This window comes from Phymastichus coffea, unplaced genomic scaffold (assembly GCF_024137745.1).
Source record: "Phymastichus coffea isolate CEN01 unplaced genomic scaffold, Cenicafe_Pcof_1.1 PCOF00206, whole genome shotgun sequence".
Lineage (NCBI taxonomy): Eukaryota > Metazoa > Arthropoda > Insecta > Hymenoptera > Eulophidae > Phymastichus > Phymastichus coffea.
The window spans coordinates 68,416-83,788 of NW_026707017.1; the positions used below are offsets into that span (position 1 = coordinate 68,416).

The 15,373-nt window shown below is 43.3% G+C and overlaps 3 protein-coding genes and 1 long non-coding RNA gene across 5 annotated transcripts; all 4 read left to right on the plus strand.

Annotated features, from left to right (window-relative positions):
* The first annotated feature begins 381 nt into the window (after nt 1-381).
* LOC131673938 (protein MTSS 2-like) lies at nt 382-8,251 on the plus strand. 2 transcript variants are annotated; one of them, XM_058952336.1, is made up of 13 exons: nt 382-1,017; nt 1,179-1,240; nt 1,336-1,409; nt 1,642-1,726; nt 1,795-1,886; nt 1,948-2,252; nt 2,520-2,834; nt 3,255-3,374; nt 3,503-3,644; nt 4,274-4,582; nt 4,662-4,825; nt 4,890-5,203; nt 5,519-8,251. In XM_058952336.1, exons 1-13 carry the CDS (start codon nt 946-948, stop codon nt 6,135-6,137), a joined length of 2,673 nt encoding a protein of 890 aa, XP_058808319.1. In that variant the 5' UTR covers nt 382-945; the 3' UTR covers nt 6,138-8,251. The 2 variants fall into 2 exon arrangements, with proteins under 2 accessions (XP_058808319.1, XP_058808320.1); XM_058952337.1 differs by lacking the exon at nt 3,255-3,374.
* Nucleotides 8,252-9,006: 755 nt separating this feature from the next.
* On the plus strand, nt 9,007-10,397 carry LOC131673943 (uncharacterized). Its single transcript, XR_009302764.1, has 3 exons — nt 9,007-9,143; nt 9,816-9,922; nt 9,977-10,397. It is a non-coding gene; the product is annotated as an uncharacterized LOC131673943 (long non-coding RNA).
* Nucleotides 10,398-10,540: 143 nt separating this feature from the next.
* LOC131673941 (putative gustatory receptor 28b) lies at nt 10,541-12,024 on the plus strand. The gene is made up of 5 exons (XM_058952341.1): nt 10,541-11,030; nt 11,308-11,376; nt 11,449-11,538; nt 11,599-11,789; nt 11,889-12,024. Exons 1-4 carry the CDS (start codon nt 10,596-10,598, stop codon nt 11,677-11,679), a joined length of 675 nt encoding a protein of 224 aa, XP_058808324.1. The 5' UTR covers nt 10,541-10,595; the 3' UTR covers nt 11,680-11,789; nt 11,889-12,024.
* A 492-nt stretch (nt 12,025-12,516) lies between these two features.
* LOC131673940 (fructose-1,6-bisphosphatase 1) lies at nt 12,517-15,147 on the plus strand. Its single transcript, XM_058952340.1, has 5 exons — nt 12,517-12,651; nt 13,254-13,458; nt 13,999-14,463; nt 14,548-14,737; nt 14,809-15,147. The coding sequence occupies exons 2-5, from the start codon at nt 13,283-13,285 to the stop codon at nt 14,992-14,994; spliced, it is 1,017 nt and encodes a 338-aa protein (XP_058808323.1). The 5' UTR covers nt 12,517-12,651; nt 13,254-13,282; the 3' UTR covers nt 14,995-15,147.
* The last annotated feature ends 226 nt before the right edge of the window (nt 15,148-15,373 follow it).

Genomic DNA, 15,373 nt, shown 5'->3' on the forward strand with positions numbered 1-15,373 from the left:
TAAATTGCGCGGAATTATTAATGAATTTTGCTATTATAGCCAATTACGCGCAGTTTTTCTATAATTTTTCCGAATCGATTTCCCGGTGAGTGCCTTCATCCGTATCTGTAATATTTCATAGGCACTTTAAATTATTGGCATTGTTGCACTCGTAATATTTACATTGCAATGTTTTGTTAATACTTATTTAAATCGTTGAGAGTTCGCAATTTTTTTTGTTTACAATGCGATGGGTGCGCGCGCGTGGTATCTTGACGCCTGTAAATAGTAAATATTAGTTTCAATAATGGTGGGGGAGACCTAATGAAATGAGAACCGTCGAGGTAGTAGTAGAGGGGTGAAGCTGTCAAAAAAAAGAGGGAAAACTTTTTGTGTCGGCTTGGAGAACGTTTATATCTTGTTACAGAAAATTTTCAACGCAATGACAATCATCTTTTGCAGCATAAACTCATAAACGTTGTCATCGAACTAGAACCATCGATAGATTGTGAAATTTGGTCAAATTTTCGAGTGAACGCCGTAAATCTAACGCATCCTACGCGCGTGCAGAAGCATTCATTGTAGCGTGTGCGCAGCTCAATGGACGCGCGCAGCTTCTCTTTGTGCTTGTGAAATGGCATGCACGCAAAAGGAAGTGCTCCCATAAAATAAAGAATAAGAAAAAAGGTGATCGGTGAAAAGCTTGGAGAGAGAGAAAGAGGGAGGGAGAGAGAGAGAGACAATAGAAGTGCCCCCGCATCCCCATAATAGCTGCGCGTGCGCGCATAAAGTTGTACAGCGGTAAAGGGGGCATGACCGCGACGGCAGCAGCGTGAGTGGGAGGAACGAACTAGCGAACGAACGCCTCGCAGTCTCTCTCGATGGCGAAGACGAGTCGGACGGATAGGTAAATAAGAGATTCCCGTAGGCGACGGTGTGTGTGTACGGAGACGCGAGTTTGCAAACATGGACGCGAGCGCCGAGAGAGAGTGCAGTGCACTAGGCTGCCTCTTCCAACAGATCATCCTCGACATGAAGGTACGAAAGTTTATCGTTTTATGTTTTACAAAGCGAATTCCCCTTGCATGGAGTGCTGCCTATGGCGACGCTCTTCAATGCTCTATATGTGCTCTGTGTGTGCGCGCGTTCTTTGCTTTACGACTGTGTATATATATGCGTACGTTTGTTGTTTGTTGCAGAACGGGGCTCCACTCTGGGAGGATCTCATCTCCAAGGCGACCAAACTGCACACTTGTCTCAAGTAAGTTTTTAATTCGTCCTAATTGCTTGTTGACTTTTCGTGTGTCGCAACTGCCAATACGACAGATCGCTTGACCGTATATGGTTTTTTGTTAGGGCCGCGATACTCGCAATATCAGCGTACCTCGAGGCCTTCCAAAAGATTGCTGACGCTGCCACCAATGCTCGAGGTATGGACAAGCGAATTTTTTTCTTTTTTCTCATTCAGTGACAATAGTTGAACAGTCAATAGACTGCCGCTGTGCGCGCGTGCAATCATTCAAAAGGGTTCATCGACGTTTTTCTCTCTTTCACGTCGGAACTCACGTTCGAAAGTTACGTGTTATCTGCTCCACATTGGATTTATGTCTATTGATACGCGCGTGTGATAATTTTTTTCATGTTTTAAATCTTTTTTTATAGGAGCTACCAGAGAAATTGGGACAGCTCTCACGCGGATTTGTCTAAGGCACAAAGCCGTCGAGACAAGAGTCAAATCTTTTACCAGGTAAAAATAAATATGAAATGTTTACTTTGATCGAATCGCATTTATTAAACGTGTGATATTGTTAACAGTGCTATAATGGACTGCTTGATTATTCCCCTGCAAGACAAATTAGAAGATTGGAAGAAGTCATTGGTATATTTAGATAAGGAGCATGCTAAAGGTGAATATATTATTTTACAGTGAAATTTGATTTGCTAATAACTGTTTTTCTCTTTTTTTAGAATATAAAAAGGCAAGAACAGAATTGAAAAAGACATCAAGTGATACATTAAGATTACAGAAGAAAAAAGCCCGTAAGGGTTTACAACAACAGCAGATTTATGGCACATTGCCACATGCTGTCAGTCAAGGTAATGCTTCCAGTGCCACTGATGTTGAACTAGGCAGACTCCTTGAATCGTCGGCCGCCGTTGTCCAAGAGAAACGCCAAACATTAGAGGAGACTGAAAGGAAGGCTGTTAGGGCTGCTTTATTAGAGGAGAGGGGACGGTTTTGTCAGTTTGCCAAATTTTTGAAACCTGTTCTTGTAAGTACCTTTCTATGAAAAAAATTGCTGTTGTTTCTTATTGGGCTTTTAAATCAAAGCGTTCATTCTGCTTTTATTTTTAATTAAAAAGATTGAATGATACACAGGTGCATTATGATGTTTCTTAATGCACAATTAGACATTCAATCATATCTCTGTGACAATATATTTATACTATTTTCCATGGCGTATAGCCTGAAATACCGACAATCCTTCCATAAATTTTGGGAAAATCTATTGAACGTTCGTTTGATCATATACCGGCAGGACGAAGAAATCGCGATGCTGATGGAAATGACGCATCTGCAAGAAGTAGCAGAGCAGTTGGAGAAACACACAGCGTTACCCCAACAGTTACCACCGGCTTCAGAACAAGTGATAACAGACTTGAAAGGTCGCGACCCGTCGCAATGGTCTTTGGCAACTCCACCCTCAAGCCCCTCGCTATCACTTGGCTCGCGTAAGAGTTCCGTCTGCTCAATCAGCTCGTTAACAAGTAGCAGCAGCGGATCGTGTAAAAGCCATCCAAGCCCTTCGGCTGGCTATCCATCGTCGGCTTGGCACCGATCCGTTTCACAGCAGGTAGACGTGCTATTATTTATTCTTCTGTTTTTAGTCAGATTCTTAGCTGGAGTTGGAGGAAAAATACAATTGAGACGATTGCAAACTCGTGATAAATCGAGTATAAACGATTGTTTATTGGCTTCAATTCACGTAATTCAAGCGTCTATGATTTTTTCCTCGAATTGACCAATTGCGTTGTTATGTGTGTATATATATACACGCACAAAAGGACGTTGTTTAGCTATGTGTTAGTTCGACGTATATACGGCATGCAAGTCTAGTAGTTGTTTTCACACACTATTATTACAAGAACCTAGTCGTAGATAAAAAAAATCTATGTAGACACGACTGTGCGACACGTGTGCTGAGGGATGCAGCCAGTTCTCTCGTCAATCGAAACAAAAAACTATCGTAGTGGTCAATGTTATATATCCGTAGCCCTTCAATGGTATGGTGACGCTGCGTCACCGTCACCGTTCTATCAACGGTGGTTCGCGCGACTCCGGTTTCACATCGCTTCAAGAGACACTTTACTTGCAACCAATGTACAGAAGACAGGTATGGCGTAGATTTATCTTTTGCATGCTATAATTACGTTAGTGTTCTTTGTATTAGCTGTCGTGTTGTTTCTTCTTAGAAACTGCGTTATTTAGTGGATGAATGATGATTTGCTTACTGGTTTTTAGGTGTCGTGCACATTACCACAGACTGATCGAGGATCGCAACCCACAGCAACTTCGACGTGGCCTGATCTTCAGCAAGAAACTGCTCGTGTTGATTCGCAAGATCCCAATGCCGCGAACGAAAGACCTCATACCATTTCATCAGGTAATTCTATTCAAAAGTTGTACCTAACGTACTTTGTCACATTACGTCTTAGCATTATGCTGATTTGCAGTTGTTAAAATTATAATTAAAATTCCACACTTATGTAAACACGACGCGAAAAGTGTATGTTTGCAATTAGCGTTAAAATGATTAAAAAAACTGCGCCGTTTTTATAACTGATATAACTATTGATCTAGATTGAAAAATGTTCATCTATTAATAAAAATCATGTATATTTAAATTAATTCTTATACATAATCTAGCTACAGATTTTTAACATTTTTAAGTCATTGAAAGCATTTGAACCTTGTGAACGTTTGAGTCATGCAACTGCGTTGATTGAGCATACAATTTGAAGATAACATTGTTTTGAATGTATGATAATACTCTACAATGAAGCTGACGATAACGAAGTAGTTCTTTGTAAATGATTCCAAAATTTTTCGGAAATAATAAACTTCAGTTTTTGATTTACAAATAAGTAATAGACCAAATTTTTTAGTTTCTCATTATTTTCCATGACAACATTCTCAACACATTATTAAAGTAAAAGAGATTACATACGCACGGGTCATACGTTGCCAACGGTTTTTAATAAAAATAGATAAATCAAGTATAACAATTTCCAGCGTATGAAAAGGGTCATCAGAGGCCAGCACTGAGTGTCTACACGTTCCAAGCTCCAGAGCAAAGTAGTAGTCAACCAGCGTCGCCGGTTTCGAATCCTGTAGTAAATGCACAACTGAACGCGGCGAGATTGCAACAAAGAAAAAATAGCAGTGGAAGTTTAGGTCGCGAGAGACCGCCAATACCAAACAGGTGTTCGAGCTTAGAGAGGCCAACTGTTCCGGCACGAGTCGATTCGGATCCCGCGAATCAGGGCTCCAATAGTCCCAGAGCTAAAACTAAATTGCCAATTCCTGCTCATCTGGCAAAAGGTAGGAACAGTCATGAGAATTTACTTTCCGTTGTAAATACTGAAGTATGAGTGTGATGTATGTTTCTTCGAATTTCCAGAATTAGCATCGCAACAGCCTCACCTATTCCATCAGCCCATGTACGTTAATATGCACGAACTGGCAAGTTTGGCGGCTAGCCGAGCTCAAGAAATGCACCCACCACCACCTCCACCTCCTACTACTACATCTAACGATATTGCAACGACTGACAATAACACAAAGGTATAGAGTTTTAACTCTCAATATTTGTTAACGCTTCAAATTCTATCCTGATTTGTAATTGTAGACTTCGGAAACAACGAAGACTGTCAAAGAAATAACAGATACTATATTATCGTCAACTACGAATGTGAGTAACAGTAACGTGGAGTATACCGAACGGTTATCCGTGAGTGCGATAGTACAACGTCGCAACTCCCTGCAACAAGCAAATAAACCAGCTCCACCAACAAGACGCGTGTCGGCTATTGTGGGTGACAGCTTTGACGATCGCGCCAGTAATCATAGCGACGATCTGGACAGCTTGCCCCCACCACCAGCTTTCTTACTAGAAGGTTCATCCCCGCCGAGTGCTGCTGGCAGCCCTGCTTCACAGAGAAGGTATTGTTTTTTTTGTCATTTTTGCACAATTAATTCTTATACTGCAATAAACGAATTAGTTTTAGATGGGTTAATACGCTTTTATTAAAAAAATTATGAAATCATAGTGGAACTTGATTTTTTGCATGTTTTCTCTTTGGTTGATAGTTCGACTTCGAGGGAAAAAATAACAAACTTGAAGATAACTGCATTGCTTATTAAAATTATGTTCAATCGCAAAAAGTCGAATAGTTTTAAAAACGTATCTTTTGGGGTAAATCATAATTATTTAAAAAAAAAGCAACTTGTTTTTTAAGCGAGCTCTTTCTTTTACAGGTCCATTTCCGTATCAGAAACAGTAAGAACGCTGACGGAATTACGCCACACTCCAGCAAGTCCATCCCTTCTGCGCCGTAAAGTCACAGTACAGGCGCACACTTATGCCCACGCTCAACTAACCCCCGAGGGAAAAACATTGACTAGAGTGAACGCAGGATCACGCGATAGAAATTCGAGTCCGGACTCGCGTAATAGCCAACAGTCAATTCAAGGACCCGGCGGGGTAGCGCACAGTTTCATGGCGGCGCTGAATGCCAAACTGACAAGCAGCGTGACTTTAGGTTCCTCGTCGACAGGCGAAAATTCGGCGAATAACAGTCCCAAACCCACAAGAAAGCTCACAGTTGACCAGCAACAGCAACAGAATTCAAATCGCAGCTCAAGAACATCCAACGAGTTCCTCGACACGTTCAACGCAAGGCTGTCTCATCAGCAACCTCAATCTCAACGAATCAGTATGAGATCTGCAAGCGTAAGACGTCTTATGGCTAATAGAGTACCGATTCTCGATCCGATACAGGTCAGAGGCTCATTAATGGATCAAATACGTAGAGGTACGTCGTTGCGCAAAACTGCCGGACCGATCAATGACAGATCGGCGCCGAAGATTTACTAATGTCTAGGGGCAGACAGTTGGCTCTTCTTATCGAGTACTTTTTAAGCCTTGTTCATACATACATATACATACGCGCGATTATCTTTGTCATGGGTTTACGTATCGGAATGTTCTATATTTTTAATGATATACTCGTGTTAGATTAGGCCATATATGGTTCTCTAAACTATAAAGATTAAGTGTTTTTATTGTCATTGTCGACAAAGTAAACAAAGAAGAAAATATAATGGGTCTAAGGGATGATATCAAAATACGATTTTTACGACGTATGAAACTATAAAACGACTTAATCAAAATAACAAGACAAATGCAAGCAACGTGTTCATGTCACTAAAAATACTTACTAAGAAATCAATTTTTCAAATTTGTCTGTGTTTGTTCGTAGAAAGAAAGAGAAATGAGATAAGCGAGGCTGATTTTTTAAAAAGCGCGTCAAAATGAATCTCGCGACTCGATAAGAATGATAAAACGTCCATATCTGCGAGCGCGGCAAGTACAACGCGCCACGCAAACCTGTCCGTGACAGGATTTATAACTGTACCTCCAATATGTATTTTATCTTCACTAGTAATCGTTTTTACTCGTCGTCTCTTTCATTTCGTTATAATCATGATTTTTTTATTTCTCGATGATTTTGAATAATCATCATTTTTTTATTTAATCCATTGTATTCGAAACGAGAGACTGAGGTGCGTGAAAGTTAAGCGTTCCCGCGTGTAGTTCTGTAAAAGTAACGCCCGAATCGATCGACTCAATCACTCAAGCGTCCTAGTATTAATTGTGCGTTTTTTTGTTTCATTTTATTATTTAACTTTGCGTAGCCTCACAGGCACTCCGTGCGATCTATGCACGTGGGCGCGTGATATTAACCAAATAATTTTTACGTAGCACGTAGAGTATTAGCGTATCCGAGGCTTATATAAGATTATAAAAGTGAAAAAAAAAATGACGAGAAGAAAAATAAAATACACACACATGCATATGTAATATTTTGCCAGAGTATAAGCGAGCGCATAATCCCTATTTTTGTATTATTTCTGCAAGCGATATATAAGTAAAAATTGAACAATACGCCTGCTATACCATACCATAATATCTAGATAAGATATATCCAGATGCATTGTATAAACGTGTTAGACGTTTGTAATTATTTTGACAAAATTTGTGCAATTTCAGTAACAATAATGAAAAAAATAATACACAACAGCATGGTGGCCTAAAAAAACGACGAGAAATTCGATAGTTCACGCATAGCAGCGCTATTTTTGTATGCGTCAACGTATTAAAAACGAGCAATGAAAGTTTCCTCACCGATTAGTTGTATTCATATGCTTAACCACGCGCACGTAGTCCCTTTGAATTGAGCATCTTTTGCCAAAACAATTATGATCGTTGGTCGGTAAAGCACAGCTGTTTTGTCTACTTTGTTTCCTTTATAATTGCGTTCCTCCTTTACTATATCGGGGCGCGTCAGTTTCTTCCTTTCACCTTCAATAATTCTTTGAAACATTTCATTGACGTGAATTAGATTTAGTAACTGAGAAGAAAGGAAAAAATTGATAAAAAAGATCGACACTCGTGATTATATAAACAAGTTCAACAGAGTGCAAAAGAGATTATAAGGAAGGCGCGCGACGTCTTGCGAATCGGCGATCAACAAGTTGACGAACTGCCAATTACCTAGAATTAATCAATAAGCAGGAGTAAAATTATTAAACGATATAAGGAGACTAATGAAAAAAGTATCAATAATATATATATATAAATATATATATGCGAATAGTGTAACTGCTGAAACGCCGCTATTTAGATGACACGTTAGGAATTGCCGATACGCCAGACGGCGACGTGTTCTCGCGACGCTTGACGCGTAAAATCTGCTACGTAAGAAGATTAACTATATTTAATGTAACTATTGTCTAAAGGATGTTGTTAATTTGTATTAATAATTACTTGTATGTCGCAGTAATGGCGAGGAGAACAGAACGCAAGATTAACGAGTAATGAGCAGGAAATAAAGAGATAATATCTAAGGGAATTTCCTTCGACTTTTATTCTGTCATTGTTACCTATTTCAGCGAAATACATTTTCTTCACTGAGTTGATATTTCTGCGAAAAGATGCAACAACTGCTACCGAACATTTAATTTTGTTTTACAGAAACTTGCAGAATAAACTGATGTAATTTCTTTGTTTCAACACGTAGTTGAATTACAATTGCCAAAATCGAAATGAACTTAGTAGAAACATACTTATTTCTAATAGTATGCACTAAAATACCAACAAATTAGTGTAAAGTAATTCCATTCAAGTTATTACGAAAAGTGATGGTAGACAACAATTCGAAAGACCTAATCAATACTTACAAGCAAGAAAGCACCACTGCGTGCTTGCAAAATAGTTTGAGCTCGAAGTGAGCGAGCAGAACGTGAAAGTGGGACACGAGCAGTGAAATGATGTCTGAACAAAATTTATTTTTCAGATGATACAATAATATGAAATACTGTGAGTTTAATAAAGTGCTGTAAAGGGCAATAATAGTAAAAGCAAGTTAGATTCGTTAAAATATAATTATTTACTATACTCCAACGTATTTTACTTTATTATCAAGCTCAGTCAATATTTTTTACTTCAATACAATTGTGGTTCTGGAATGACTTTTTAGACAAATACTTCAACAGAGAAATGATTCAAAATATGAAAACATCTGAGGAAATCTCTTCTCGTAACCGATTGCAATATTTTTATCAGTTTTATGTATGTTTACACATACTTCTGAATTGTGTAAAAACAAAAGCAAAATCAATAGACGTAAGTAGGCATAACAGCTGTACGTGAAATGTTCGCTTGCAAAGTCGTTGAAAGTAGTGAGCAAGGCGGCAACTCGAGGTGTGAACATTGAAGCGATGCCTACGCAAGTACTGTCTTTCATACAACACATAGCAGTGTTCGATGCTAAATACAGTCAACGTAATAAATTGATTTGAAGGATTATGGTCGAAATAGGTAAGACTTACAAGTGGGTAAAATGTCACATCGTCGGCTCACCGATTACTTTGGTATCTCTTGAAATAAGTAAGAAGTCGCGTCCGTTCACTCTAACGCTCGATATTTTCATAGCTAAGCGGATTGTGTATGACGTACACTTGGCGGAGATTGATTCTTTCCTCATTTTCAATTTCTCCCATAGCCAGCCAATATTAAAATCCAAATGGGAGGACACAATCGATCTCCGGCGAGTGTACACATGAAAATATTTGGCTGTTGCGACAGACAATAGCTTGCAATCGAAGCGTCACCGTGTTATCGCGACCTCGCCAAATGAAATCAGCCAAGGTCGAACCTTTGTTGGAAGAAAACGATCGAACCGCGCCAAAGTTACGTGTCATTGAAATGTCGTAATCTAATCGGCTAGATTGGAGCGAATCGATTTTTTTCAAACGAATCCAAAGGGACTTGACCCGGGCTTCCATTCGATGATATCACGCGGCAAGTCTATGACGCCTAGATCACAAGCTATTTCTGTCTCGACAAAGGCGAGTACTTGACGAGAATAGACTGTATTTATAGAGACGCCGAGCGTTTTATTTCCATGTGTATTTGTAAGGGAATGCCGCATTTACAGAGCAATCGACAAGATGCAGACTTGTTATGTGCCAACGCTGTTTGATTTTTTAGTTTCATCGGTCCTTTTCGCGCCAATGGTGGCAACGAGTGACGCTTTCAAAACTGCAGGCACATCGGTCTGCATCTTTTGTCCGTCGGGCAATACGACAATCGAAAAGGTAATGCTCGCGATATGGAATAGTCTCGTCGTATACCCTTGACGATACTTGCAGATAAGAAGAGAGCGAGAGAGAAGTTCAATGAGAAGCTGGACTCAGCGCGTCTGCACGCGCCACTCTACTTTTCGACGGTTAGCTTCAATTTTAGAATAAAGTTAGCCACAGGATGAGCCGAGTCGCGGAGTTCTTAAGAAAGTCCAGAGAGTTTTCCGGCGGCAAGTGCATATTCTATCTGTTCAAAGCGTCTGGGATCGCTGCAATAAGCCTGAACACCGAAACTCCATTGGACGCGAACGGGGAGACGTATCGATTCTCGCATTCGGCCAAAGATGTCGCGCCCAGCTTATTCCTCATAATTTTCATGGTTACAACGACCTGCGTGACTGCTTACGGATACTTTGCCAAGTCAACGCAGAACAACGACTCCGTTTATTATACGTCTGATGTCGTTGGATTTTCCAGCGCGATATGCATCGTCGCGATATTTGGCATAAAACGCGAGCAGCAGGTCATCATCTACAACGATCTAATCGCGATAAGGGCCGGCATTAATGAGGATCGCGGCGACGAGGGAAGCAATTCAGGCCGAGACATCGACGTGGTCCCGGTGATATTTATTCTGGCGTCTTTGCTCGTTGCAATATCGGACTCCGTGAATGACTTTGACTTTGCGATGTATTGCTTGAGCATGAACATCTGCCACTTCGTCGTGGCCTCGGTCGCGATGCAGTACTGGATCGTCGTGACGATCGCCAAACAGCTGCGCGCCAGCCTGAACGCCAAGTTGTCCGGCTGCTCGATGCACGCGGACGGCTTCGCCTCGGTCCTCCAAGTCGAGGATAAGCTCTCGCGATTCTGGCAATTGCACGTGCAGCTGGACAAGTTGTCGCGCGACATATCTGCCTTCTATTCGCTCAGCGTGCTGCTCACTGTCACGAATGCACTGCTAGTGACGACTTCGGTCATTTACGATATTATCGCTAAACCAATGGTGATCAGAGATGATCGCCTCGCGATAAGCGACTACCTTCGAGGATTGTGTTTCATCTTCCCGTACTTGTATTCCGTCGTGATGCTCACGTCACGCGCTACGGCAGCCGTCAACGAGGTAAATTGCACTTGGTAAAAACTTGGTCGTCCTCGCGAAAAGTGTCGAGGCTTCGGGTTATCGATTTTGCCGAGACCAAAAGCAGTGACCTCGTGTCCCCACAAATCCATGGGTCTTGTTTGACGCGTCGATCACGATTCCGATCATTCCGCTTGTCTACGGGGACGAGGCTTTCTTTCTTTCTCGCCGTTTCTTTCGCGCATTCGAGGCGGACAGAGGCCATTCCTCCAACTTTCAGAAAAGTCGGCGATACTCTCTCAGTGTAAATTATTTTCAGAGTGAAAGAACGCGCGACATTGTAGCCGGCTTGTTGAGAAAATCACAATCGCGAGGGATTCGAGATAAGGTGAGCTCCAAAAGTATCGATTCTCGCGATTATTTCGAGCCCCCATGCACGTCAATATTTCGCTCGTTCCAGTTGCGCCAGTTTTCCATTTCTCTGCTGTACGGAGTCGTTGAGTTCACAGTCTTCGATTTCTTCTCGCTGAACGGCTCTCTCGTTGTATCGGTAAGTTCCAATTCGTACGATATGAAGATTCACGAATTTTTCTTTCGTGTCGTTTGCCAGATTGTGGGTTCTATAACGGCGTACCTGGTCATAATACTACAATTCCAAAGTGAAGAGTGCACGAGTCAGGACGAATCCTAAATTTCACCAGTTGCAGCCGCGCTACTCGTTCCCATCAGTTTCATCATCATTTATCGTCGTATTTCGATATGTCTGTTTGACCAGTCAGCTACGCTAATTCAAAATGTGATGTATGTTGGTTGATAACGCTTTCGACTACCGCCAATGCCATAACTCGTTGTTTTATTTTTGAGTCTCGAGACACTGACGCCTCGCTTTTTTGTCCCAAGGATCAACAAGAACATGGAATTTTACAGGCTTTTCATAGCAACACTCGTGAGGAAATGCGAACTACGGATACTGCGGATAAAAAAAGAGCGAGTGTTATCGCTCAGCGCTGCGCTTGTTTAAAAAGAGATATTCGCGAAACCTCTGAAGATTCTTCCAGCTGGAAATATGCCGTTGACTGGCTGAAAGCATCTGGGATTATCGCCTCGATGACCCGGGACATCGGAGCTGCGCGCAATACAAGCGCAACTGTTGCCTAAGCTCCAGCCAATCGGTGATGTTTGAGGGCAGGGAACGCGTGAAAATCGTCGGGTGCTCTGTTTCGACGTGCGACCGGTCGTCGATTTCGTTTTGACGTCGTTCGCCGAAGATCAGCATTGCCGGGCGGCGAGATGAGAATCGACCCGAGGCGCCGGCTGCAGAGACACGCGAACACCTATTCATAGCCGACGTGAAATACCAATCGAGGCTCGTCGCGAGGTCCGATACTCGTCGACGGCGTTGTTCGGTCGGAGACGAGCGCGTCGAGAGCGCGAGCAGCGAAGAAGGAGGAGGGGCGAGCGCGATAGCCGACCGAGTGACGTCGGCTGCGACCGCGGGGAGGGCAAGGGAGAGGTGCCTCTGTCGGCGCGTAACGCGTTCCTCGCGGCGCCAGTGCTTTCTTTCCCGTGCGATCGCCGTAGCGCGTGCTAGCCGACGCGCTCGTTCGTTTGGCCATCCGTCTCCGAGGCACTCCCTGCGCCGCACGCTCCAAGCCACATTTGCGTGAGTGTTTTCTCCGCGCGTTTCCTCGGGCACTCGTCGCTCGTGAAAACGCGCGCGCGTACTCGAACCGCGTCGCCTCGACCGCGCGCGGCAGCTGGAGCCTGTTTATCGTCTGGCGTTCTTTTCGGGCGCAACCTTCTTTGCCGACGCGAAGGAAGGTGCACGCGCGTTATATAAAATTTTGTTTTTCCCGTATTTTTCGGCTGGTCCCATTGCAAAATCGCGTGCGAGACCGGCGAAAAAAACGGCCGATAAATTTGATAAAATCCTTTAAAAAGCACACGTTCGAAGAAAGACAACCGTTGTTACACCGTAGAACTGCCGAATCTTTTGTGAGTGAGATTCCGAGTGCTGAATTATCGAACGAAATGCCGATTCATCTTTGGGTGCTCTGATTGACGAACACTCGTAAACACGTCGATCACAAAAGAATCTGTCTCGTGCTAGAAGCCACCGATACTCTTAATCTCCGAACCGACAGCGAGATCAGCGCGGAAAACTTTCCGTAGTCGGAAGTAAAATGTGCGCGCGTCACGAGCAGTTCGAACCGTGAGAAAGTACGATCGCGCGCACGAAATCCGCGCGCTCGAAAATTGTTGCAGACAAGCAGCCGTGAAACGACTCGCTGGCCATGACGACCAAAGGGCAGACGTTCGATTCCAATTGCATGACGCTGACGCGCTTCGTGCTCGCGGAGCAGCGAAAGGTGCCGAATGCCACGGGTGATCTGACGCAGCTACTGAACAGCATTCAAACGGCGGTGAAAGCCGTCAGCTCGGCCGTCAGGAAAGCCGGCATTGCTAACATGTAAGTGATCGTGCCACAATTCTGGCAACTGTGTTTCTTGATCAGATGCGAACTAGCTCGCAATTTGCATGTTTCGCTTGAAGAAATGGAGCGAAAAACCGAAATGCCAGACGTTAACGTTAAGATGATTATCAAACACACGCCTATCTCAAGTCATTCAGGTTCGCGTTGGCTTCTGCATGTGTAAACTGAGCTGCGGTTTAAAATAGCCGAACGAAATCAGTGTGCTGCCTATCGACGTTTCGCAAATCTATCCTGTTTTTAAATTTAGCAATCTGAATCTTTAAAGACGCTGGCCTTCGCTTCGTCGAACTTTTTATTTATCCGTCGTAATCTGCTGCCCGTAACAAAACAGCACGAAGAGCTAAAAATGCAATGCGCATTGCAAATATTTCTTTATACCGAATCGACGCGCGATGCATTAAAATACAAAGTGTAGAAAGTAGACGCGAAGGGCGAGGACGAGTTTTCCGCGTGGAAGCTCCAGCAGGGCATTTCTGACGAACGCGCTGCACGATAGACAATGAAAATCTTTGAAAGGTACGGGATCGCCGGTACGACCAACGTGCAAGGCGAGGAAGTCAAGAAACTGGATATACTGAGCAACGAGCTTTTCATCAACATGCTGACGTCGTCGTTTACCACCTGCCTGCTCGTGTCCGAGGAAAATCCAACGGCCATCGAGGTTCGCTCGGAGCAGCACGGCAAATACATCGTGTGCTTCGATCCGCTCGACGGCTCGTCCAACATCGACTGTCTCGTGTCCGTCGGCTCCATCTTCGGTATCTACAAGAAGCTCGACGACTCGAAGCCACCGACCGTCGCCGACGCGCTGCAGCCGGGCAAGAACCTGGTGGCGGCGGGCTACGCGCTTTACGGCTCGGCGACCATGATGGTCCTCTCCATTGGCGGCGGAGTCAATGGCTTCACTTACGATCCGGCCATTGGAGAATTTATCCTCACCGAGAGGAATATGAGGATACCGCCAAGAGGGAAAATATACAGGTAATTCATTAGCGATCGCGCACCGCGTTCGTACTTGCATGTCGTAAATTGGTCCGTCGGAAGCTACATTCGTTTCCGTCTCAGCATAAACGAAGGCAACGAGAGAAGTTGGGACAAGGCAGTCGAGCAGTACGTAGATTCGAGGAAAAATCCTTCGTCCGGGAAGCCGTACGCCGCCAGGTACGTGGGCTCCATGGTAGCCGACGTTCACCGAACCATCAAGTACGGCGGGATATTCATGTACCCAGCCTCGAAAGACGCGCCCAATGGCAAAGTAACCATCGATCCTCTCAAATGTTTCTCCGCCGCTCGAGACATCGATGCTCACGGCAATCGTTTTTTCAGCTCCGCTTGCTGTACGAATGCATCCCGATGGCCTACATCGTCAAGGAAGCTGGCGGATTGGCGTCAAACGGAGAGACCAATATACTCGATATCATTCCGTCGCAAATTCATCAGAGATCCCCAATTTTCTTGGGTTCCACGGAGGACGTTCAAGATGTTTTGGGCGTCATTAAGAGTCACAAGTAGTCGTTTGCGCCAATGTCGAATAAAATCAGATATCTTTTATTACTTTTCTACGTCACATCGATAAGGCATATCTCGTGAATAAATTTCTCAAATACATACAAGCGAAAATTGTTATTCCTTTATGGGCAAGCATGTCGTTTTCTATTTTATTATTGTGATCGATGCCACTTTATTTTTCCAAGGTTTCTCCTTCCAGCGAGCAACGCTACCGACGAGACCAGCATATCGTGCGATCAGTGGCCCGACGAAACTGTGCAATTAGAGTGTTTTTATATTTTTTTCAAAATGTTCAGAAACCAAATAAAAAAAATCATCGTGAGGTTCGGAATAAAACGTGATAATGTTTATTTGACTTTTATGATTTCGTTGAACGATCTTG

Excerpts from the sequence above, each read along its gene's own strand:
- LOC131673940 (XM_058952340.1), top strand. The coding sequence starts at position 13,283 with ATGACGACCAAAGGGCAGACGTTCGATTCCAATTGCATGACGCTGACG. Across the intron at positions 13,459-13,998 it reads AAAGCCGGCATTGCTAACAT|GTACGGGATCGCCGGTACGA; the intron begins GTAAGTGATCGT and ends AATCTTTGAAAG. Across the intron at positions 14,464-14,547 it reads CCAAGAGGGAAAATATACAG|CATAAACGAAGGCAACGAGA; the intron begins GTAATTCATTAG and ends TTTCCGTCTCAG.
- LOC131673938 (XM_058952336.1), top strand. The coding sequence starts at position 946 with ATGGACGCGAGCGCCGAGAGAGAGTGCAGTGCACTAGGCTGCCTCTTC. Across the intron at positions 2,835-3,254 it reads ACCGATCCGTTTCACAGCAG|CCCTTCAATGGTATGGTGAC; the intron begins GTAGACGTGCTA and ends ATATATCCGTAG. Across the intron at positions 5,204-5,518 it reads AGCCCTGCTTCACAGAGAAG|GTCCATTTCCGTATCAGAAA; the intron begins GTATTGTTTTTT and ends TTTCTTTTACAG.
- LOC131673941 (XM_058952341.1), top strand. The coding sequence starts at position 10,596 with ATGTATTGCTTGAGCATGAACATCTGCCACTTCGTCGTGGCCTCGGTC. Across the intron at positions 11,377-11,448 it reads CGCGAGGGATTCGAGATAAG|TTGCGCCAGTTTTCCATTTC; the intron begins GTGAGCTCCAAA and ends CGCTCGTTCCAG. Across the intron at positions 11,539-11,598 it reads ACGGCTCTCTCGTTGTATCG|ATTGTGGGTTCTATAACGGC; the intron begins GTAAGTTCCAAT and ends GTCGTTTGCCAG.